Below are 22,420 nucleotides of genomic sequence, written 5' to 3'. Positions count from 1 at the left end.
GGAAAACAAAAAAATAAACAATAAAACACCACTAAAAACCCCAATCACCCCTTGTAACTCCAATATTGTAATACAGTTGGCCTTGGGTGAAGTCAAGGCATTTGCATGTTTTAAAAGCTCCCCAGAGACTGTGGTGTCAAGGGCTGAAGACCACTGTTCTATGGAGAAGGCAAATGAGCAAAACCCTTTAATGTAATCATCTGAGCCTGGATGCTTTCAAATTCAGTGAGCTAAAACAAACACACATAAGATGCCTACCCCAGAAATATGGGCTGAGGGGAAGCCCAGAAATCAGAATTACTTGGAGGCTACAGCTCTAGAGAAATGAACGTATATTAAGTAAATATTATTACATAGTCATTAATTTGACATCAAACTTAAAAGTCCATATGGAAAAGCCAACTAGGACTGTGGATGAAAGTTACCATAGACCAAAAAAAGAATAGAAGCCGGAGCACACCTCTTGATTGTGTGTTTACTTTCCAGCAGGCTTGCTTACCTGGGAATCTCCAAATAAGAACTCTGAATTACTAACTTAGATTAATTTGCAAAATTTTAAAAATTTATCTGCTATGTGGGAATATAAAGACTTTGAAACTCTGAGAAGAAACTTGCTCATGGTAATCACTCAGTAAATACTTGCTGAGCTACAACAGCTTTGAGAACCACAGAGGAAAGATGAGCCAGTGGCATTGTAAAATCGGATTAAACCAGAGCACCCTGGAAAGAGTCCAATTACTTTTTCTCTTTATAGATTCTTTATACTCAAGCAATATGGGTGGTAAAATGTATGTTTTGTGAAATAGTTCGCTATTAAAAATATCTAAAGTATAAGCATCTAAAATAAGAGATGAGGAATTCTCACTACATTGTATTTTATTTGAGCAAATATAGTGTGTAAGATTTATTTGGTGAAAATCATAAATCCCAAATAAGATAGTGTTATCAGATAGATCTAATAATTCAGAAAAAAAATCTAATGAAGTGGAGAGGTTAACACAATCTCTTTGTTCCTGGCGTAGACATTTGTTGCCTGTGGAAAAAATGTGATTAAAATGTGACATTTGGACTTCCCTGGTGGCGCAGTGGTTAAGAATCCGCCTGCCAATGCAGGGGAAACGGGTTCGAGCCCTGATCGAGGAAGATTCCACATGCACAGAGCAACTGAGCTCGTGCACCACAACTACTCAGCCTTCACTCCAGAGCCCATGAGCCACAACTACTGAGCCCGCATGCCACGACTACTGAAGCCCATGCGCCTAGAGCCCATGCTCCGCAACAAGAGAAGGCACCGCAATGAGAAGCCCGCACACCGCAACGAAGAGTAGCCCCCGCTCACTGCAACTAGAGAAAGCCCGTGTACAGCAACAGAGACCCAATGCAGCAATAAGTAAGTAAGTAAATAAATAAATAACAAATATTTTTTAAAAAATGTGACAGTATCTGGAGAGGACACACACACATAAACTAAAACAGATTATATGTACCCTATATGCTTTTTAAATTTTTGTTTGTTGATTATAAATATATTTATGTAAATTATGAGAAATATAAAAAATACAGGAAAAAAGGTAACAATATGCACTCATCCTCAAATTAATGATAAGAACGGTTAAACTTCTGTTATATTTCTTTCTAGTCTTTTTGCTAGGAAGTTTCTTTAACTGTAATCATTTAATGTATATCCATTTGTATCCTGTATTTTCATACACAAAAGGCTTATGCATTTTTCATGTTCTTAAAAGTATCTGTACTTCCTAATCTTAAACTCTTAAAAGTATCTGTACTCTTAAAAGTATCTGTACTTCCTAATCTTAAGTATCTCTAGATTTTTAAATCTGTCTTGTTAACATCTTCCTGTAAATAATTTTACTCTCATTATCAGAAAAAATATATAATGTGAAGTTATCTGGTTTCAATTTATTCCAACTTTACTTAATTATATCCTTTACAGATATGGTGCAGAGCTAGTTCATTTCCTCTCATGACATATGCTAGTAGATTTCCTATATCAGCAGACAACCCTTGATTACATAGCCCAAATACCCAGCTCTGCTTTTCTCCTTGATTCTAGATTAAATTATACCAACATCCTCATGTTCTTTCATCAGCTTTGGCCTGTAATAATTGAGCATCACTGTGATAGGCTTCTCAGAATCATATTCAATTTTTCCACATCATTATTAAAGGGTAGTGATTAAAACTAGATATAGGATTCTAATAAAGACTTGATCAGTTGTGGGCCAACAGAGTGAGATTACCATTTATCTCCTAGATGATATATCCCTATACTACAGATGGCTTTCAAATCACAGTACTAGAGTTTAGATTTAGTTTTGACTTGAAATATAAAATATTGCCCATGTAAATTTTTTTAACAGTTTCATTGAGACAAAATTCACAAATCTAATTTGTACAATTCAATGTTGTTTTAGGATAGTCACAAAGTTGTGCAACCATCACAAGAATCAATTTGTAGTGTTTTCATCACCCCAAAAGGAAACCTTATACTCTGTTTCTTACCAACCCGAGGCAATGACTAACTTACTTTCTGTCTCTATAAAATTGTCTATTCTGGACATATCAGTTAAATGGAATCATACAATATGTGACCTTTTGTGACTGGTTTCTTTCACACAGCATAATATTTTCAAGGTTCATTTAAATCACTACTTCATTCCTTTTTATGGCTGAATAACATTCTACTGTATGAATACATCACTTTTATTTAACTATTTATTAGTCACTGGTCATTTGATGGACATTTAGGTTGTTTCTACTTTTTGGCTATTATGAATAATGTTGTTATGAGCATTAATGTACAAGGTTTTATTTCTCTTGGGTAAATACTTAAGAGGAGAATTGCTGGGTCATAGAATAGCTCTATGTTTAATATTTGAGGAACAGCCAAACTGTTTTTCAAAGTGGCTTCATCAGTTTACATTCCTACCAGCAGTGTATGAGGGCTCCAATTTTCCCCTATCCTCTCCAACACTTATTATCTATCTTTTTTGATGATAGCCATCCTAAGGTATGTGAAATGGTATCTCATTGTGATTTATTTGCATTTTCCTGATGGCTAATTATGTTGAGCATCTTTTCATGTGCTTGTTAAACATTTGTATATCTTCTTTGGAGAAATGTCTGTTCAGATACTTTGGCCATTTTTTAAATTGTGTTATGTTCTTTTTATTAGTAGATTGTAAGAGTTCTTTATATATTATGGATACAAGTCCCTTATCACGTAAGATTTGCTGATGTTTTCCTCCTATTCTATGGATTGTCTTTTCACTTTCTTTTCTTTTTTTTTTTTTCGGTACGCGTGCCTCTCACTGTTGTGGCCTCTCCCATTGCGGAGCACAGGCTCCAGATGCGCAGGCTCAGCGGCCATGGCTCAAGAGCCCAGCCGCTCCATGGCATGTGGGATCTTCCTGGACCGGGGCATGAACCCGTGTCCCCTGCATCAGCAGGTGGACTCTCAACCACTGTGCCACCAGGGAAGCCCTTTTTTCACTTTCTTGATGGTGTCTTTTGAAGCACACTTTTTAAATATTAAGTTGGATTTAACTATGTTTTTTGTCATTTGTGCTTTTAGTGTCATATCTAAGAAACCATTTCCTAACCAAAGATCATGAAGATTTACTCCTATGTTTTATAATTTTACCCCTTACATTTAAGTCTATGATCCATTTTGTGTTTCATTTTTGCATATGATGAGGTTGAGATTCACCTTCATTCTTTTGCATGTGGAGATCTAGTTATCCCAGCTCCAATTACTGAAAAGACTATTCTTTGCCCATGGAATTGTCTTGAAATCCTTGTTAAAAATCAATTGACCATAAATATAAGGCTTTATTTCTGCACTCTGAATTTCATTTCAATGATCTGTATGTGTATATTCATGCAAATACCACACTGTCTTGACTATTACAGGTTTATGATAAGTTTTGAAATAAGGAAGTGTGAATCCTCCAACTGTGTTCTTTTTCAAGATTGTTTTAGCTATTCTGTGTCCCTTGGCTTAATGCAAACCAAAAAGTATTTTAAAGTATCTCAACAAAATAGACCTGGTATCCTTTTGAGATAAGCTTTTTCTCCTTTCCTGGTTGAAATTGATTATGTGGACATGTTCCAATCGTCACAGTGAAAGCTGAGTACTGATTCAAGCAGGGTGAGATAAGACTCAGCTGAGATTAGGCTCCCTTATAAGATTGATGTTTACAAATAAACACAAACCCACAACAATGGCAGCTAGAGAAATTATACAAAAAATATTGAGGAAATTTCCCCAGTAAAAAACAAATTTTTACCTATAAATAATTCTGAATGAAGGCAACAAAAGTCAGGGCAGCTTTTAATAAATTCTTCATATACAGAGGATCACATTCCTACTGCACCTATTTTATAATCAGCATATTTTCAATGTACTTACCATTCTAAATGTTATGACATATGGGTTAGCCCATTATATATAGTTTTGTCACATGATTACTTCATGTTTATGTTTCCCTTGCTTCTTTTGATTTCTTTCATTATATTTCTTAATTTCTTCTATCTTCCTCTATCCCAACTCTTGAGCACAGAATAAGTACTCAGTTTAACAAAACGCTATCTTTTGTGTGTACTCTTCTAGAGAGGTTCTGTGAGGGAAAGCAAATTTCTCCCTGCTATGAAATGGATGAAACTGCTGACCTAGTTTTGGCTAAGGGAAATCACTTTGTTGTAGTTGTCTTTCTTCTCCTTTTGTTCATCAGCTGGCTTTCTGTAATTTCTATCTTCTATGTTGGAATGGTTCTGCCATCTATTTTATCAAAGTTGAATGCAAATTATAGTTGGTATTCAGTTACTCAAAGTTCAGAATCTTTATCAGCTGTATTTCTAGGGTTCCGTAGATTATTGTTCCTGATTTCTTATAGCACAAATGTATTAAAAGAGGTTCTCAACCTCTCTTCTAATGCTTCCTCTATAAAATCTCCATTTCATTCCCATGAGAAGGGTTGTATGAGAAGAGTTCCTCTTTATACAGTGCTATGATGGGAGAATCATGTGTATTATCTAGTGGTGTGCTGGAGTAGCTTTTAGTGGCTTTTGAGAGTCAGTTATTAGCATTTCTTTCCAACTCTGCCCTCACTGATGTCACATCAGTAGCTTGAAGTTGATCACAGTGAGAATATTTACAGCATAGAAATTAGTAAATGCTATAATCAGTCATTTATTTAAAAGAGATGGTTGTTAAAATTTGTCCCCCACTATAATATAAAAAAACTTTTACTTTTGTATTACTTTTTCTATTGCACCATAATATATGCCTCTTGACTGTAGGCACCTCTGGCTTTACAGGATGATCCTCTCAAGTCTGTTTTTTGTGTAGGCAATAAATGAACATTTAAACCATAAAACCAAACACAAATAATAGAAGAGTCCAGGCATAGATTTTGGTTTCAAGTTATTAGTTTACTGCCAAACAGTTTGTGACAATCTTTTAAATAGAACTGAACTGAATTGAACTTGATTATAATGTCCACTTGCCCAGGATATACTAGCAGTGTGATAAATATCCCTTCTTCCTATATTGTTTTCAGAGAAATCAGTAAAGATACACATTTTTTAAAATGTTTTATCATCAGTAAAGCATTACAAATTTTTGTCAATAAAAATGTCATTAAAATTAACTGAAAATACTAACAGAGTTGCAAACAAAAAATACTAGCTACTTTCAACTTTACCCGGAAAAAATTAGGTTTTATGGAAAGAAGTAACTTACAATAACAAAAATTTATCAGCTAGAAGTTATCTAGCCAAAGGTATTCATTATTTCAGGGGAAAAGGTTGTGCTGCTTTTTAAAGGAAATTATTTTCCTGACCTATCCAAACATTAAAAAAAAGTAGACATAAAGAATTAGAAGAACTACTATAATTTTTAAAAAATCACTGAGTATATTCCTTCTCTGTCTTTGTGATCTTCAGCTTCAATTTGTTTGGGGCTGAGGTTTTTAAGTAAAAAAATTATTGGACTAGATCTGTGACTAATTGGGAGGGACACACTCCCATGGGGTGCAGAATATGGAGGGGGAAGGGCTATTTGTTAAAATCACCTGAAGAGCTTTATCTTCCATGTAGAGTTTCTAAAAAATCTCTACCCATCCTGATGTTAAGCATCCCTATCTTGCTGAGTCATTGTTACTTGTGGGAGGTTTCCTTCTCAGGCACAATGAGGCGGTGAACAGACTGAGAGCTAAATGACTTCCTAGTCTGTTCTAGCTCTACCGTTCTATAACAAATACTTTTAGATGAAAATTTATTTATATTCACGGACTGCTATTCCCTCAGCAATCTTTGCAAATCAATTCAGAAAGCAAGCAGCCATACTATTGAAAATAAATCACTATTCAAGTGAAATCAGATAGCAGAAGGGAGTACAATTATTTACTTAGAAATGTATCTGAGGTTTAGATTTATTACTTATTGATATACAAGTCCATCAATAAATTTCAAACCTGTGTATTATTAGGCAAATGTACATTTAACTTCCTATTTACATTTTAAAAAGCATCACTAAAACATGAGTTTGGATATTAGAACAATTTTGTCACTGAGAAACTGCATTAACTTATTCCCTTGCTGCAGGGCTCCCAGCATTGTTGTGACTGAATATTAAGGGAGTCTATGTTGTAATATTACTTCATCCTAGCTATTTACAAGATAAAATGTGATATGCAACATTAATGAGAAAAGGTGAATATAATGAAGAATGCAAAAAAAGCTGACTTTTCAAAAGTTTTCTTGGTAATTGCTTTTTCTTTCCAGCATAGGTTACTGCATATATATATATATATACACACACACACACATATATATATATATATATATGCACACACACACATACACACACACACACACAGTAGCGTTCTAATAAAAATTTAACAATTGGCTCTCCGGGGGGAGGAATGCCTTGATTTGTAGAGTCAGCCAATTTCTATGTCTTAAATCTTACATGGTAGATTTCAAGCTACAATATGAGGTCAAAAAACTCATAGTTGGATGTATACAAGTGGCTCTCATGAGCTGCAAGAGTCAACTCCAGCACATGGCTATTCTATGTCTCCACATGATGCACACAAATACATCAGACACAAATATGTCATATAATATATATTATACATATGATTTCTCAAAATTAAGCCAGGAATATTTTCCTTTAAAATCATGTTGTGAAAGACTGAATCCATAATCATTTTAACTATAAATTGTTTAAGCCAGTCAACTATAGTTTAGAGCATGCGTAGAAGGTAGATAATTTAGTATTGTTACAGGTAGTTGGAATGGTTAAAAAATAGTTTGGTCTTTTCACATACACATAGAGCCTACATGGCATATTTTATAATTAATCATTAACATATTAAACTAAACAGGCATGCAAAAGAAATTGAGGAATATGCATTTCTAAAAATGAATAAATCAAACAACCACCTGAAAGCAGCAAACCTTTATATCTGAAGCATGAGCAAATGCCAAAAGCAACAATTTATGTACTGATACTTGGTTAATTTATCTTCATGGTGATTAATAGGGTGAATAAATATTTATTGGCATAAGAACATACTGAATCGCATACTATATTAAAGTTATAATCCTGTCCTGAATTCTGTCTTTGGAATAGCACCAAGAAACATGCTGAGGGAGGACCTGAGCAGCAATTTTCAAATATTTATCAAGCTACTATTATATGCAAGGCACAACACTCAGGCACTGCATGATACACAAAGGTGAATACATACCATCTTTCTTCTCAGTGAATTTCAATCAATAAGGGTAATAAGACTATGTTTAAAATACAGGTACTAGTAGGACCCATATGAAGAAAAGATTCTATCCTTTGGGAAGATATGAAAAGTATTTTGGAACAGATATAAAAAATATTTTGGAAGAAGGTGATATTCAATAAGAGAATACTTATGAATGGGCAGCATTCCAAAAGGTGGGGATCCAGTCAAGTAAGACAATGGCAATACAGGACCCTAGAATTGGTGTAGTATGAAAGGTAGAAAAACGTGGATTACAGAGGGCTATCCATGTCAGGGAGAGGTTACTAGGCTTAAATTATAAGTGATGCAAAGCCATTGGAGGCATTGATCAGTGGAATTATTGCTCAAACCTATAGTTTTGAAATATCAACTTAGGTAGAGACTGAAGTCTGGAAAATTATTTCAGGAAAACTTCAATCATAACGCTGTTAAAGGAAAGGCATGGTAATTAGATGTAAGACATCCAGCAAACAAAATTTTTAGGATGTAGAAAATGACTCAGTCATAAGGTGAGTATGGAGTAAAAGATCAATCAGGGGTTTCAGGCTGGGAGGCTAAGAAAATAGAGCTGCCATTAATAGAAATGGGAAAGTTGAGAAAAAATTTACTGCTGAGTGGGTGAGTCTAAATAGAGAGGATGTGTTTGATTTTAAACAAATTGAATCTGAATTGGCAGCAATCTCATGCATTCTGGCCAATATTTTAATTTCTCTATGACTAGTTATATTCATCATTAAATATTGTAGTGGAATTCGTTTATTTTCCAGTCATTCCAGAAATAACAAACTGCTCTGTAAACTAGTCTTCGGCTTTATTCACCTTAAATGTATTTCTTGCAAACTTAAAAAGGATTTACTCAGTCAGGACTCAGGTTCATCTATTCAGAGCATGTAGAAATTATTTATGTCAATAGCCTTAGACACTGTTCGGGAAAATTATCCAACACTTGGGATTAGTGCAAAAAATGAGCATGTAACTTTTTAATATCATACTTGAGCTTTTTTTTTTTTTTTTTTTTTTTAAATACCGGGGCCTTTCATTTTTTTGGCCTCTCCCCCCGCGGAGCACAGGCTCTGGATGCGCAGGCCCGGCGGCCATGGCTCACGGGCCCAGCCGCTCCGCGGCATGTGGGATCTTCCCGGACCGGGGCACGAACCCACGTCCCCTGCATCGGCAGGCGGACTCTCAACCACTGCGCCACCAGGGAAGCCCAATACTTGAGCAATTTTTAACAAGCCCTCCTAAGGGTCATCTGACTGTTTTGTGGAACATAACTTTTTGGACTTAATATTCTCAATTGATTAGGGTCCAGACGTTTTACAACACTGTAAACTCGTAGAAAGCTGATAAAGTGAAACTCTGTTTTTTTTTTTTTTCTGCCTGGTAGAAAACATAACCACAAAGATAGGTCTGGTTGCCCTGTAGGACATTTACAAGTTTTGATTTAATTTAGTAATCTTATTTCAGTGTTCTTTTTTCCACAGACTATGTAAATCCTAATTTCTCATATCTTCATGGAACTGCTATTCTGCCATTTCCCTCATTAATGAGTTAAAAGAAACTTCTTCATGCAATCACTTTATTTTTGCATAAGAATTATGGTTTTAATGATTAAAGAATTAGGCCTTAATAACATACAAACTTTGTTCCTTTACCAAATACTTAAACCTTTCTTCATATGGCAGATCATTCATTAATTAATGATTAATTGATCTCACTTGTACCATTTCTAATCCCATTTTTCCCACTCTGAGCTGTACAGTTTACATAAAATGAATCATGGGAATAAGAAGACATTTGTAGAAGTGTTGTGAAAGTATTGAAAAGAGAATTATGAATTTTTATGTCATCACAGATTAGTTGCTGTGGAGACCTGGTTGGGGCCAAGGGGAAAGTGGAGGAGGAGATGAGCAGAAGATAGGGCGTTCTGGAGTGGGTGGCATGATTCTGAGCTCTTTGTAAAAAGGAAAAAAGATGAATTCATGATAATTTCAAATAAAGATGACACTCTGCTAAACTTGTCCAGTCCCAGCCTGAGATGCTAGGTCACCCTTCACTGGATCCTGGTATTTTGTCTTCTTAATGATTATAAGAAAATATGTTCTGGCCATTATGGGAATTCTTAAGGTAAGGAGTCTTTCTGCCTTAGCAGATGGTACCTTGAGGCTGTAGGATTTAGTCTTTGAGTTCTTTAATCAGCAGCAGATGGAACATGCAGGTAAGTTAGAAGCAGCTTCTACAGACCTGTATTGATATGGATGCTAGGCTGAATAAATAGGGTGGGTAGACTACCAACCCCAATGATTCCCTTAACCCTCTTTGAGGAAAGGGAAGACTTGAGATAGAATTGGACATTGCCTCAAATCTAGAGGTGAGAAACGCAGGTCATACAAGAATTGCATCTGTTTGGGCATCAGAGTGGCTGTGGGTACAAACTAAAGAGCAGTTATCAGTGTGAAGAACTGATTAATTCATTCTACCTGTTTCCCGAAGCAAGTTAAAGTGCATGGTAACCTCCATACCACTATGGAGAAGACTATGGAAGTTCCCTAAAAAACTAAATATGGAACTACCATATGACCCAGCAATCCCACTCCTGGGCATAGACCCTGAGAAAACCATAATTCAAAAAGGCACATGCACCCCAATGTTCATTGCAGCACTATTCACAATAGCCAGGACAGGGAAGCAAGCTAAAGGCCCATTGACAGATGAATGGATAACAAAGATGTAGTACATATATACAATGGAATATTACTCAGCCATAAAAAGTAACAAAATAATGCCATCTGCAGCAACATGAACCTAGAGATTGTTATACTGAGTGAAGTAAGTCAGGCAGAGAAAGACAAATATCACATGATATCACTTATATGTGGAATCTAAAAAAAATGGTGCAAATGAACTTATTTACAAAATAGAAATAGAGTCACAAATGTAGAAAACAAACTTATGGTTACCAGGAGGGAAAGGGAGGGGAGGGATAAATTGGGAGATTGGGATTGATATATACACACACTACTATACATAAAATGGATAACTAACAAGGACCTACTGTATAGCACAGGGAACTCTACTTAAACCTCTATAATAACCAATATGGGAAAAGAATCTAAAAAAGGGTGGATATATGTATATGTATAACTGATTCACTTTGCTATACACCTGAAACTAACACAACATTGTAAATCAACTATACTCCAATAAAAAGTATAAAAAAATAAAGATGGAAATGAAAAAATAAAGTGCATGGGAAAAAATTATACATCAAAGGTAGGACACCAGGTCTACTTTCCTCTAAACTAATAATCTGCAGCCTACATTTTTGCCAGCATGATCTAAGTGTTGTTTAAATCTAAAGATATTCTCTTTCTATTCAAAGTGTAAGTCTTAGGAAAAATATACCAGCATTAATAAGTATAAGTAAATTACCTCAAATAATTCTAAAGCACATTAGTAAGATCAGTAAAATATGTATATGTACAAATGTGTGTTAGATTCTGTAGATTGCAAATTGAAATATTTTCTATGCTGACTTTAAGTGGATCTCATCTTGGTTAAGGCTTCAACTATGGTTACATCAACCTTGCTAAGAGTGCAAACATTAGAGTGAATGAAGGAAAAGGTTTTGGCTGGATGGATTCCTGAACTCTACATTGACTCGGTGGTCAAGAGGGCATTATCGTTCTGAATTTTGATGAGGCACAGTTACCCTTTAACCAGCCCATGTTAACATTTCTTTAAGATTCCTTATTATCTTAAAATAAGTTCTGAAAGAACTCTTGTGCTAGGTCATTATAATCAGAATAATCAGAATGAATGCCACACTAAATATCAAAAGAATAAAACTAAAATCATTTGAGGGAAAAACAGTCATGTGATATTAGTTCATGTGCTCTATTGGCAATGTTATTGACCGCAATCTCTCCTTAAGGCCAAGAAAAATACACGAGTATCGGTTTATTGGTTATTCACTGAGAGTGAGTACCTGAAGGAGAAGGCTGTCCTTTCACAACACCATTCTTAGTCTTTTCTTCTGAATTCATGACTTCCTTGTAAATAAGTTCTGTAAGAAACAGTTATCAGTGTTATAAAAGTCAATTTTCTCCTTAACCCAAAGAGCAGATTCATTAGTTACTGACAAATAATAACATGTTGGTGGGGCTGAGTAAATTACAAACCAAGTGGAATTTCTTTACTCTTCTATTTCTACATTTTCTTGAAATAACACAGAGCCTGGCAAAAGTAGGTGCTCAATAAAGCATTTGACCAAGAAAATGTATGAAGAGTACATGTTACTTGTTTTCTGAATTCTTTGGGAGATTTCTGGTGCATTCTAATTTTATCTCTTATGGATTTTAATGGCTCAGTTTTGAACCTCCATTTTTCTTTTATGTTCACTTCCTAAGAGATACACATATTCTTCTTGTGGCTTTATATTGTTACTTTCTATCAGTTTTCCAACTCTTATTCATCTTTTTGCTAGATTAAAATCTTGGATTTGTAAAACTAAACTTGCATAAAATCCAACATTAAAAAATTATTATATTTATTCCCAAACTTGCATCCATTTCTGGCTTTTTTATTACTAGAATTAAAAATATGTATATCTTCATTACTTTTTACTTTATAGCTTTTAGCTACAAATTATTCTGTGCCATTCATTCGTGCTTTGCAATGGCTTACAATTTATATAATCATCATCCTTTACAGGTATTTCTTCAGTTTTTCAGAATTTAGTCTATGTCCATCCTCCTCAAGTGATATTTACACCCTATCACTTACCTAATCATGAACACCTGAGTGCCTTCTGGTCCTAATTTAGATCAAATCAAGTCTTTTTCTGTCTATCATCCTCATCTTTTTTTTTACTTGATCTACTGTTTATATGTGCTTATTCTTCCATACTCTCCAACATGACCTCTTGAACAGGGGATTCTCTTTACTAACTTTATAACACTTTTTGCTCATTCTTACCGGTTGGTTTCCTCTTATATCTTCATTCTGGTATTTTCCTCATTTTTTTTTTCTTTTCCAAACTTATAATTATTAATTCTTTCAAGGTTGCTCAAATGTTTCTTCCCTTCAGATCTCCCCTTTATGTTCCTCCTCATAATGACCTAATCATGTGTTATAATCTGCATTTGGCTTTATCATATTTATTCTACTCTGTGGTTATTTATGTTAGTGGAACAATTCTTCTCTACCTTGTCTTACCCTGACTATGACCTTGATCATGCAGTATGTGTTTGAAAAAGTTTTCTTGAAAAAAAAGTTAATTAATGTATTCATTTACTCTTTTCTTACTTTAAAGGAGAATAAGCCACTCAGATACATGAATTTTCATTTAAATTCTCGAGTCCTATAAATCAAGTGAATGAGTTCATATATTCACTATCTTTTATTCTATGATGACTAAAACCATCTCAGGCATAATTTTATCCATTTTATGTGATAATTTTATGTATAAACATGGAATGTTTAATTCTGAAATTTTGAATTAAAATTTGCCCTCCACCATGACAAATATTTTGACAATCAGTACTATTTTTTATAAAGTGTCAGTTATTAATTCCTTTCATTCTTGAGTAAATGCAATACTGTTATTAGTATGAAAAGACAGATGAAGTTTTAGGAGCTTTGCAAATGGTCTAAGAGGATAGCACTTAGAAAATCATCTGTTACTAAATTGTTTTAAAAGGAAAAGCCTTAAAGATGTTTTCTGAGTTTCAATAACGCAAAAGGTACACTTATTTAAGCAGTAGGGTCACCTTTCCATTCTTCAATGGTGTGTTCTCTTTCATCCAGCTGTTTGTCGTATATCTGGGGTGGGGGCTGCAGAATAAAAACAGACAATAAACCTTCTGTAATAAACTAAAAATAACTAAACTCTTACAATGCATGAGAATATTTTGCTATTCATTGATTTTAGTGGTGATCATAATCTCATATAAATTGTGGAGTAATTACAGTGGTACATAAGTTAAAATTTCCCCACAAACTTATGAAGGATTCATTTATATGCCAAATAAGCCAGCAGAATCCAAATCCTGAGAGCTCACTTCCCAAAAACGTCTGATTCAGAACTCAGGTGTAAGCAATTAATATACAGTCTTTAAAAATCAAACAAGACACTTGATTACAAGGACCCAGAGGCTATTTCCTCCATTCACTAGCCCTATAATAAATAGAACCCTACTAAAACTATCCCAGACTGATAAGATTTTGTTCCATTTTAGACCCCTGTGAAAAAGACTCTTTGTTTTTTATTATTATTATTATTTTTACATCTTTATTAGAGTATAATTGCTTTACAATGGCGTGTTAATTTCTGCTTTATAACAAAGTGAATCAGTTATACATATACATATGTTCCCATATCTCTTCCCTCTTGCATCTCCCTCCCTCCCACCCTCCCTATCCCAACCCTCCAGACAGTCACAAAGCACGGAGCTGATCTCCCTGTGCTATGCGGCTGCTTCCCACTAGCTATCTACCTTACGTTTGGTAGTGTATATATGTCCATGCCTCTCTTTTGCTTTGTCACAGCTTCCCCTTCCCCCTCCCCATATCATCAAGTCCATTCTCTAGTAGGTCTGTGTCTTTATTCCTGTCTTACCCCAGGTTCTTCATGACATTTTTTTCTCTTAAATTCCATGTATATGTGTTAGCATACGGTATTTGTCAAAGACTATTTAATACCTCTCAACAGATCGTACTACTAGTCCCCAGTGTAAAGAAATATTTAGATCTAATCAATTTTTTGTGTGTGCAAAGCATCATAAAACATCTTTATACATAGCTGTGTACTCTATATTTAAATGATTTAAGATATTTTCCCCCCTCAGGCAGAAGCAGCTGCCAGTTGTCTAGAGAGATGGGTCACCTTGAACTCCTGAGTGGCCCCTGAGTTAACCCTCTCTAGGAGAAATGATGTGACAGGACCTTTAGTCTAACATTGAATCAGCATTCCTCTTGCTATGAGGAATTTGGACGTGGAAAAAGAGAAATTTTCACAAATCTAGGTGCCTTCCAGGAAGGAAGGTCTCAGATAGATTCCCTGACCTCTTCCTACCAATGTTTGGACCTAGGGAAATCTATCACGGTGACATAGAGTAGCTCCAACTCAGCTCAAGTAACACGGAAAGAAAAAAATCTCTTGGAAAAATAGAGGTGAGAGAGGATAAGTTGAGGAGGTATATTGGCTAATAATGGCTTCCGGGCAAAGAAGAGCTACGAAATGTCTGGTGTCATGAGACAGGGTCCCAGAATTCATGCTGTCCAACACTCCAAAAGCAGCCATTTTTTGTAAGAAACTAACAGTTACTCAATAAAGTGACTCAGGTCTATTAGGACAGCATCCCTCAAAAATGACTGTCGTAGGAACACATCGGACAATATCTTCAGAGACAGCTTCTGATTTCTGTGGGAGGTTCTTTGGCCTGGGAGCAGTACCCTAATACCACAATGGTTCTTCTTTACTGCATGCAGAATCTCTGGTAGCCTGAATCACAACAGACATGAATACTCATCCTAGCCCTAATATGCTGGGGCAGCCTCACATACTACAGAAGTAGTTGGATATAAAAATATAAGACTTTGATTAGTCGTGGTAGGGCAATTTAACACAATACTGAATTACTGAGAAACATCTACTGATGAGGCCAGACATTCCTTTAAAACCTGTGATCGCTACTGGGACAGAAGGCTTTAAACCAGCTACTGGGATTCAGATGTGGCTGATTGAGTAGCCTTTACTGAAAGAGCTAAACAGAACAAGACCCCACCCTACCCCATGACACTAGTGAGGACACAGAAACACTGATTATGTAAAGTTAAAGGCACTGGGATGATCGAGCACTGCCCCCAGGACCTGACTGAGGGAGGACCTTCTACCCCAAACTATGAAGAACTTCCCAATTATAGGAATATGATGATTTAATGAGTGAATGAGTAAAACAAAGTTATTTTTGAAAATCTGTGAAACTGTCATCTAAGTAAGCTAATGCAAAGCCAAACTCTGGTTATGTAAAGATGCTTCACCAAGTGGTAGGTTTTCTGCTTTGCCTCTTCCTGAGCTTGTATAAAGCTGTGGTGAGGTCCTCATCTAAGTGGGCCTTGTCCAGGTCCCCTGCAGACCAGTGTGCACAGCTGTCAGAGCTCACACCCCACCCAGAGCTCTGTGCATTGTTGGTGCCTCTTCTAACAATAGACTCAGCTCAGGATCCTGTGTGGCTGGCTTCTCCTTGCAGTGGACTTTTCCATTCAAGTTTCAAAATTAAACATGGCTCAAGGGTATAGTTTCTGTCAAAGTTCGTAAATGTTATTTTCCCTTTGCAACAGAACTATTTGAGAGAGGTTTTCCTTGGAGCTTCAGCATACAGCTGTTGCTGATGTAGAAAGCACGAAGTAATAGACTCTAACCACAAGCTACAAAGAAAGAAAGCAAAGTACTGAGTCCAAGATTTCTCCTTTCAATAAACCGATGGGCTGCTTTAAACACACTTGCATTATAGTTATGGTTGAAAGGGGTACATGTTCAGGGTTTGTTTGGGTTTGTTTTTTTTTTAAAGAGAAGATTCAATCACCTGCAGTGGAAGAGTACTTCACATAAAGATGTCTTCTACATAAGAATATAAAATAGTAATTGACCAATAATCCAAAGAGAGTAATGTCATATTCAAACACATATATATATGTGCTCAGTCAGCAATTGTCACATGCAGTGGTCTATAACACTCTCTGCCCCTCCCTGCTAAAGAGAAGCTAGTGGTCTACTGCCCTGTTGTTCCTTTTCCCCACTTTATTAAACAGAAAGGATTCTTTCTTGCTAGGTAACAGTCTAAATAAAAAAGAAATGAGGAGTGGGTATCATGAGAAGGGCCCCAGAGAGTATTTTAGGAGAGTTTAGTAGATTAGAAAAATTTGAGATGTGAGAAAATTAAGGGTGAGAAGAAATTAAGAATAATTTATGGAGAGTTATTAGAGCCTATGATTTGCATGCTTTTGAATATTCTTCGAGACTGGAGATTCCCCTTCTACTATTTTGGAAGATTTGGGCTCCACTTCCCTGATTTAAATTCTTAGAGGAATTTATATGGATTGCATAAACAGTAATGGATTAGATGTGCTTTATGATGGCACTATAAATACATATACTATTTGTTTCAATTAAATAAGATAAACACATGGCCAAATATGAGTCACTATGAGTTAGTAAATATTAGAATTAATTAATTTATTTATTAAATTCATTCATTCAATTAAGGTTTGGGGCACCTAGAATATGCTAAGCTATATTAGAAATTGAGATTTCAAAGCTGAATAATGTTACTGCTGACCTCAAGGAGCTCACAATTTAGTGGGGTAAGACTTATGCAAAACAGATAATTAATACACAACATGATAAATAAAAGAAATATGTAGGTGGTATATGGGAGCAGAGTGAAGAAACTGTAACAGAACTGTAGCAAAACCTTTTTCTTTTTGGAGTAGGTGACACCTGTACTAGTTCAGTGAGCAAAAGATGTCTTGGATATTGACAAGATAAAAAGGGAGAGAGAAAAAGATGACTCTAGGCCACAGAAGCTAGAGAACAGAATGGTGGTGGTGGTTGTAGTTGTGTTGGTGGTGAGGTTGGTGATGGTATTGGTGGGAGGTGTGCTTCTCTGCTCCAGTGCATGCACATGCAAAGAGAGCTGGAACCAGTTCTGTTATTATGAATTATAACTTATGTGGTCAGAAGTGACAAGAGATAAGAGCCGTGAATAGAGAAGTAGATGGGTCAGGGAAAGGCTGGATCAAGGATGGATTTGGTTACCATGATTGGAATGAAGACTTCTTCATAATGGGGAAGAAACCACTGAAGAATGCAATAGAATGGTATGGTCAAATTTACAGCCGGATTGAAGAAAAACACAAACTGAATTCAGAGAGAAGAGTCAGGGAGCTGCTGGATGATCTAGAAAAAAATTAAAAGGTCTGACTGGGGTAGGGAAGGTAAAAATGGGTAGAAAATATGGATTCAAGAATACTTAATAAATATTAATAAATAAAATTGGTAGAATTTTGTTTTTGATTGAATGTGATGATGGGAAAGAAGAATGACTCCCAGATTTCTAAGCTGAATAGCTGGACAATGGCAATACTAGTGGAGCCAACTAAAAATATAGAATGGAAAAAGGGAAATGATCCTAAGTGCTATGTTGGCAGAGATGTCTATTTGATAATCAAATATATGATCTGATGTTCACAGGAACGCTGTTGGCTAGAGATGTATAGATTTGAGACTATCAGCAAGAGGTGTTTGCTGAAATCATGGCAGTGGATGAGGTCACCCATGGAGAGTATGCAGGTAGGAAGAGTATAGGGCCGAAGTGGACCCCTAACAGACACCAGAGTTTAAAGGTTGACCAGAGGAAGATAAGTCAAAGAAGGAGGATGAGGGGGAGGAGAAAGGAACATTTACAGAAATCATGGAGAATGAGAATATTACAATGTTATAGAAGTGGTCAGAGTTTCAGAAAGAGGAACTGGAAGTTTCTTGGAAATGAAACAAATAAAGCTTTTGGCTTTCAAGGCACCAGAAATGCATGATAGGAAACATGCTTCTGAAATCCACAAAGGTTTCCAAACCTCAGAATTGCCACCACACCCAGAAAGATCCAGGTCGGCTTTTGATGGGGGATATCAATATGAGCTAGCACCTAAAACACTGGAACAATACAGAAGAAATATCTTCAATGCTAACATGGATATGGGATATGAATAAAAAAATAAACAAAAAGGAACTGCAGAACAGATTGTGACACTGAAAAAAAAAAAAAAAAAGGTAGTTATATGCTCTTAGATCTCCCAACTATCTTTGAGGGCTTGATAAATGAAGAACACTCTTCTCCAATTAAGGGAGGCCACTTTCTTTTTTAGAGAAGATACTATATGCTAGGCTCTTTATATATACCCTTATAAACCTCAGGTCAGGAAACTAAGATTCAAAGAAATTTTTAAAAAATATCTTGAAGTCACATAGCTAATTAATGATAGAAATTTGACTAAAAGTTTAATTTAATTTAAAGAATTTAAAGAATAATTCAGAGCAAATAGTAATTGAGTTGAATCTAAAGTAAGGGATAATGAAACAGTATCTAAACAATATTTAAATCAAAATCTTTATAAAACAAGAAATAGAAAAATAAGCAAATAGGGTGACTGTATGTCTAAATTTGCCCAAAACAGTTCCAGTTTGTACTTGCTGTCCTTGCAGTTATTAATAGCTCTCAGCTCCTTCACTCTTATAAGTGTTGGGATGATAATTATGTGAGCATCCTATATGGCAATGTTGAAACATGCATATTAGGGATCTAAGTTATATGGCAATGGGAGGATGGAGAAAACAACTGAATTGCAGCATTTTTCTACCACTGAAGTCTCAACAATTGCAGCTGTATCCTTTCCTGCTCTAGGACATCATGTTAGCATTTACTTCCATTTTCTCCACTTTTAGGAATGTAAAACTCAGATAAAAAATATGGCTCTTGCCAAAAAAATACATAAAAGAGTACAGTTCTATATAAGAAAATTAGGATTGAGGAATATGGATTTTTGGGGGCATTCTCTTGAGTTCTTACTGCTGGACTTGATTTCTTGATGAAAAGATCTTTTTAATCAGTACCTATTCAAATTCCTAATTGATTCTCCCAAGGTGGAAGTTGCTCTCTCTTGCGACTTCATTTTATATCATATATTTAAGTGATACTTCTTTACTAAGTAAAATGTATGAATTTATTCTTTCCTTAATCTTCAAGATAATCCTGTTTTCAACAGCATCATAGAATGTTAGTGGTGGAAGAGATCTGAGAGATTATCTAGTGCCACCCTTGTTCAATCTGCAAATGAGAATATGAAAACTCAGAGATCATTAAGTGATTTGTCCATGGTCATAGAGTTAATTAGTGGCAGACTTAGGGATAAAATGTATGATTTCTTATAAGAAAAGATGGAATGAAGGAATTCTTAGGGTTAAAGACGTGCTAAACTGAATAATTCAACACTCACAAAAGATTTTCATTAATGACAAATTTGAGCCTACCACTCTGATTTCTGCTCCAATTTTCTGTCAGTCTACACATGTAGCTAGACTTGGCAATTATCACCCAAGCAGTCAACACATATTCTGAAATGCTTTTTGTTAAAATATTTTGGACAACATCAGGACCTCTACACATATGAAAGAGATGAGAACCAGATATGAAAAATCTAAATTGTACATAGTTGTTCCTTTTATTCATCTTTGAGCCCTGAATTAACATTTTTTCCATATCAGTCATGTTCTGACCATATGATAATCATCAAGATGTTGGTGTTTGTTTTCTGCTTCCTTTATCCTAATTAAGCATACAATATGGTTTTGTTCTACTTTTTCTCTGTGTGTGTTTGCAGTCTTGTTGAAAATGCCAATGAAAGCTTTAAATAGCATTGTCTTTCTGTTTGTGCATTCTCTATTAATTCAGCAGCTGGATCAAAGAAAATGATATTATGTCCTATTGAAACACGCTTTGTTTTTTCTTATTAACCTTTGCAACTTGAGGATTGCCAACAGATGTGTGATTCAACCAAGGCTTCAACCAAGAAGACTGAATTTTAGTACAAAGTTAAATCACAAAATCTGTTTAAGGAAACGTGCAAAATTCAATTTTAAATTTCCCTGACCCTACATATATAGAATAAGTTCTCCAAAAGTATTTAAAATTTCTGATGAATAGAACATCTTAAAATTTTAACCTCCTGATTGGAAAATAAACATTTATATAGAATAATTTTTTATATAACACTAAATATGTTTGTTTGCCTCTTTCTTTCTTTCTTTCTTTCTTTCTTTCTTTCTTTCTCTCTTTATTTGGCTAATGACACCATTTAGTATGTTCTACTTTTTTCTAAAACTTTATATTCTCTGTAGTACCAAGAACAGTTCATTATCCACAATGAGGTTCAATGTTCACTTAACAGTCTTACCAACAATCTGCCAAGTTAATAAAAGTATAATAGCAATACATACAATCATCAAAATAATTGACTAAAAATAGTTATTTTTCAGTGTTACAATGTTTCTCTATTTTGTGACCTTACTATGCAGTAAACAATGACTTGGTTTCCAATCACCAAAAATTTAATTGCCTCTAAAAGTAGACAAAGAGAAACTTGTAATACACATCAGTTGATTTTTAAAAATTGTTTACACAGGTTTTAGGAAGTATGTCTGTGCTCTTGAATAGAAATTAAACTATCTAATACTACAGATGAAGCAAATGCCCTTTAAAAGTCTGATGAGTTGAAAGTACTCCACAATAGGGGGATAAAATGTTAATAAAATCTGTCTCTGGAAACTAATCTGATTAATTCTTCTTCTTTTTTTAAGCTATCTTGCATTGGGTCCCCAAGGAGGGCCCAAGAAGGGGATTCATGTGCAGGTGATCATTCGAAGAAGTGCTCTTGGGGGCATCCTGTAAGGGAGGGAAGGAGGACGGACAGGGAAACATGAATGACACTACAATTAATGACCTTAACGAGAACTGTTTTGGTGCAGAAGTCAGACTGATCTGTGTGAAAGAGGAAGTGTGAGGTAAGAAATATGACTTAATGACAACTTATGAGACTTAGGACTACTTATGAGACTGGGTAACACCACTGAGAAGTATTTTGCAGGGGGTGGTGAAGAACTAAGAAGCTTTGGCAATTTGGATTTGAAGGGGACTGAGGGAGGCGTGTAGAATGACTCCTAGGGATTTGGTTCAATCACCTGGGTGGAAAGTAATGCCATGGTTTGAAAGGTGTGATGTGGCAGGGAGAAGAAGTCGGTTTTGGGTGACAGGGGATATGAGTCCAGTTCAAAATTCAACATGTTAATTTTGAGATACCAATCTAAATGCTAGTTATTGTTAGATTTATGGATCTGGAACTCAGGACGGCCGTATGTAACAATGCATAGATTTGAAAGTCATTTGTAGTAATTAAAATTAAGGGTTGGTCAAAGATACCAAAAATTCCCATGGAAAAAAGAAAATAGGGCTATAGGAGAGGACTCCTGGGATCCCCAATTCTAAGGGAGGAGAAAACAACTCAGACAGCACTGCTGACTGGAGAACAGGAATTCTGTCACCACAGTAATCAGTGGGGAATGTATCAGAAAGGAGGACATTTTCAGCCTATTCAAATGGCAAAGATGCACAAGATACCAATATTCTTTGGACTTGGGCCTTAGGAGGGCACTGGTGATCTTAGAGAAAGCAATTTCAAGGCTTGAGAAATGAACTAGAGTAATTGTGAGTAAACAAAGTCTAATTCTTTACAGAAACCTGGCTATAAAGGTGGAAGGTACTTCCATTGCTAATAGTGTAGTAAAAAAAAAAAATAACAACTTTGATTCTTCTTTAAAATGAAGGCAGCTAGAGCATGTTTATCTGTATAACCACCAGTGGAAACCGAAAGATAGGACACACACAGGAAAAGAAGAGACCCACACGCAGAAAAGAAAGACCATATGTAAAAAACAACTGTATACTGGGTTTTTCTGGACTTTGTGTAACTGATTCTATTACAGCTTTATCACTTTCATCCTC

At 35.5% G+C, this 22,420-nt stretch overlaps 1 protein-coding gene across 7 annotated transcripts in view; it reads right to left on the bottom strand.

Annotated features, from left to right (window-relative positions):
- Window positions 1-22,420, bottom strand: part of MAPK10 (mitogen-activated protein kinase 10) — a 350,858-nt gene that overhangs the window by 3,944 nt on the left and 324,494 nt on the right. For all 7 annotated transcript variants that reach the window (XM_027095833.1, XM_027095836.1, XM_027095831.1 and 4 more), the window contains 2 exons: window positions 13,577-13,640; window positions 11,794-11,871 (listed from right to left, as the gene is read on the bottom strand). In XM_027095833.1, the coding sequence (XP_026951634.1) occupies window positions 11,794-11,871; window positions 13,577-13,640 (142 nt within the window). The remainder of the gene's footprint in view (window positions 1-11,793; window positions 11,872-13,576; window positions 13,641-22,420) is intronic.

Source organism: Aethalodelphis obliquidens, unplaced genomic scaffold (genome assembly GCF_003676395.1).
Source record: "Aethalodelphis obliquidens isolate GAN/ISIS:26980383/991018 unplaced genomic scaffold, ASM367639v1 scaffold95, whole genome shotgun sequence".
In the NCBI taxonomy this organism is placed as follows: domain Eukaryota; kingdom Metazoa; phylum Chordata; class Mammalia; order Artiodactyla; family Delphinidae; genus Aethalodelphis; species Aethalodelphis obliquidens.
Note: the sequence above shows the minus strand (reverse complement) of the source record. Positions and strands in the feature narration are given on the sequence as shown.